We start from the raw sequence: 3,751 nt of genomic DNA, 5'->3' as shown, positions 1-3,751 counted from the left end.
GACCACCATGTTCATGTTGCTCACATGATCCAGTTAGATTTAAATAGCTTGGTGTACATAAAAGGTTTAAATTTTGGGAGGTTAGAAGTTGATGTTCAAGAGGGATGCACTTTGCATCGTGTGTGATTTTTTTTTTTTTTTTATCTCAGGAATGTAAGTTATGTTTGGCAGAGCATGACATATACAAAGAAAAGTACCTGCGAAAACAGTTATATGTCTGCAAAAATTATGAACTTTACCGGAAATTTGTTCCCGGATGTGGAATGGGATTAAAAACAAAATATGACTCAGACTCAGATTGCAGGAACCCTTTTGTTTATGGCTCCACAACCAAAATAGTATACATATTAAGTTTAATTTCTTGAATTTTAAGACCACAGCATCCATTGAGGGAAGAGGAAAGCAGCATCTCCAGCCCCAGCAGGAGGAAAATATGGAAGTATTGCCCTCAGCTTATCAGTGCCATAAAGAGGGAGCAGATGATCCTGCAGTTCTGGAGGTGATGGAGAATGGCTCCCTCCTCAATTACACGATCACTGAACCACCAAACAAGGATTGTGAATTATCATTTATATATATATATATATATATATATATATATATATATATATATATATATATATATATATATATATATATATATATATATATATATATATATATATATATATTGTTACGTGTGAGCATACACTGAACTCTAGGGGATGGACCATGAAGGGGTGTTGCTCACACTAACAATGGAAGGGTTAAAAGAAAAGAGAAAAGGAGACATTTTAACTGCTATTTAATATCTTAAAGTTAACCCTTAAATTAAGTAACAATACAAAATTGAAGATTATTTAAGTAAGTAAAAGTAAGTAACAAGGAGTGGCAATCTGAACTGGACTGAATAACTTAAAAGACTGGTTCAGTTAACAACTTAAGCCAAGTTAGTAAATACATATAGATACAAATTACAAAAATAAACACCTTTACATATACATAATAGAAAATAAATATAAATGTGTTTGTGTGTGTGTGTGTTTATGTGTGTGTGTGTGTGGGTGTGTAACACTGGTGTAACTCTTACCACCGCTCTCGAGTGTATATGAGGCTCCCAGCGTATGCCAAGGCGACCTCAGAGCTGTAGCGACCCTTGGAGGAGACTGAAGCTCGATGGAACTCCACCCCTCGTTATCGGCTTGGTAGCCTGCTAGAGGTCACGTATCCAGTATGCCTCAAGCTATACACGTGGCAGCGCCACGAGTTGAGAGGCAGGCACCTGGTTCCGTGGTACAGTAGTCACGTGTGTGACAATATATATATATATATATATATATATATATATATATATATATATATATATATATATATATATATATATATATATATATATATATATATATATATATATATATATATGAACATCTGAAGTATTTTCATGTACAGTGGCTGGGAGAAAGGAACTTCATTCATCCACACTGAAAAAGAAAAGATATTTGTTATAATATTATCCACATCACACCTTCCTAAAACTGACACACTCATCCTATAAAGCATATTAAAACACACCTACACTTCTCTCCTTGCAATAACCTTACTTACCCCAGCTTTCATCTCAATATTTCTAGCTCACAACACAAACCATCATTCTAAAGTTCTCTTTCACTGATAGTAAAACTGTCATCAGCAATTAGACATGTTACCAGAGCTTATTCCACTCCATTTTCTTTCAACCATGCACCAACTTTTCCTACCTTAGCTTTCATATTTCTCATGCAGCCATCTGTTAATGTACTAAACTACCATAGAAACATGATCTATCTTTACCTCAGTCTTATTCCTATGACAACTCTCTCTCAAGTTTCCCCTCCACCTTCACACATGCACTGCCATCCTTGTTTGCTACAAGGCTATTCAATCCAAGCCTTAGTTCATTGTTATAATGTTCCTAGTACACATATTTTAATAACCTCTCAAATGGTCTTTTATCCACCCTATCATATGCTTTCTTTAGGTGAATGCATGTCATTAATGCTAAGGCTAATATAAGTCATAACCTCCAGTAGTAGTAGTAATAAATTACTAAAAAAACTCAAATAATTGGCAGTAACCATACTGAGAATACAGGAGCACCTACCTGAAGTGGAAATTGGCAATGCAATCCCGGAATGGATGACCATTATGGGCAGTAGGTCTGGGTGGATTTGGGTCCACTTCTCCATCTGCATAGGGATGAGCTACTTCCTCCTCATCATTAGGCAGTGGAAGGTTTCGCTGCTTGCAAATATTGTGGAGCAATGCACAGGCATAGACAATCTTGCATGTCTTCTCTGGGCTCAGCCGCACTTCACCATAAAGAACGTGAAACCTGCGCTTCAGCTGTCCAATGGTCTTCTTCACAACACAGCATGCCGTCTTGTGAAATCTGAAGCATTCACAATTTGCTAAGGATACAATCATCAACATCCATTATGTGTCACTCGTGTTAGAGTTTGGGTCACAGCAAACTCGTAATTATCCTAACTTGTAATGGAAATACAGTTTTAGCAAAAGGATGTATTTACTTCTAGTTGTATGTGATGTATGGGACACATAACTCTGCATTCATTTATTTAGTTAGTTAATTTTGGTTAGCTTAGGTTAGCCTGGCAGAGTCAGGGTACCACAGAGTTAGGTTGGCCCATGCAGGGTTATAGGGTTATATACTGTAGGGTTAGGATCCCACATGGTTATGGCTACATGCGACAGGGTTTGGTTTTCCACAAGATTAAGATTCTGCAAGCCTAGCTCCCACAGGGTTAGGCCCCTCAGGGTTTAGTTAGATTAGGTTCCAGAGCTTGGTTGACTTAAGAGAGAGAGATCAATTAAATAACATGGCACGAGTTGGTTTACATTCCTTAGGTTAACTTAAGAAATAGGCCAATAAAATAACATCAACACAAATTGGTTTGCATCCCCCTAAATGAACTTTAGAAACAGATCAATAACATTACAATGACACTGGTTGGTTTGCATTCCCTTACCTGTTATAATTAGCTTGTGGGCCAGGAAGATGATTCAGATAGGGTGTTAGCAGCCAATTTTTGCATGGATAGCTACTATCCCCCAGCATGTAGCATCCTCTTGGAACTTCATTCCGTTCAAATAGTCCTTTGAGGCCTGATTCATCCAATATCCTGGCATCATGTACTGATCCAGGCCACCTTGCCAAAATGCCAAGTAATCTATACTTGGCATCACACACCACTTGAACGTTTATGCTGTGGTAGCGTTTTCTATTGATGTACAAGTGTTCATTAACAGTGGGAGCCACAATTCTTGTGTGTGTGCCGTCTATTGCTGCCACAACAACCACAAAGCCACTGATTTCCATAAATTCTTCCTGCTTCCGTTGTACTTCTTGCCGTGTGCATGGGAACTTTACGTACTGGCGAACAAAGTCTGGGTGAGACAATGCATCTATCGTCTGGGTGATCACAGGGTTGATCGTAGGGTGCGTTGTCCCAAAGTCGTCACAGCTGCACTGTTGCATTTCACCAGTGGCTAAATATCTTAGAGTAATAGCCACCTTTGTCTCAGGATTCAGCGGTCGATTCCTTTCTGTCCTGCTCTGAAGCCGGTCTACCACCAAGTCTGCCATTGTTACTATCCCAGCGTGGTCGAGCCGAAATCTCTTGATAAGTTCTGCATCGTTGTATCCTTCAAAGATGTCTCTTCTTGGGCGAAATGTACGCTGCCTCCTTGGGTGTTGTTGTCCCTGGTCCGCCAT

General features: G+C 38.9%; 1 protein-coding gene across 1 annotated transcript; it reads right to left on the bottom strand.

Annotated features, from left to right (window-relative positions):
- Positions 1–1,447: 1,447 nt before the first annotated feature.
- On the bottom strand, positions 1,448–3,751 carry LOC135116318 (putative nuclease HARBI1). The gene is made up of 3 exons (XM_064033671.1): positions 3,006–3,751; positions 2,120–2,407; positions 1,448–1,460 (listed from the first exon to the last, which is right to left on the bottom strand). The coding sequence occupies exons 1-3, from the start codon at positions 3,749–3,751 to the stop codon at positions 1,448–1,450; spliced, it is 1,047 nt and encodes a 348-aa protein (XP_063889741.1).

This window comes from Scylla paramamosain, chromosome 31 (genome assembly GCF_035594125.1).
Source record: "Scylla paramamosain isolate STU-SP2022 chromosome 31, ASM3559412v1, whole genome shotgun sequence".
NCBI classification, from domain to species: domain Eukaryota; kingdom Metazoa; phylum Arthropoda; class Malacostraca; order Decapoda; family Portunidae; genus Scylla; species Scylla paramamosain.
The sequence above is the reverse complement of the archived record's forward strand: the minus strand, read 5'-3'. Positions and strand labels throughout refer to the sequence as shown.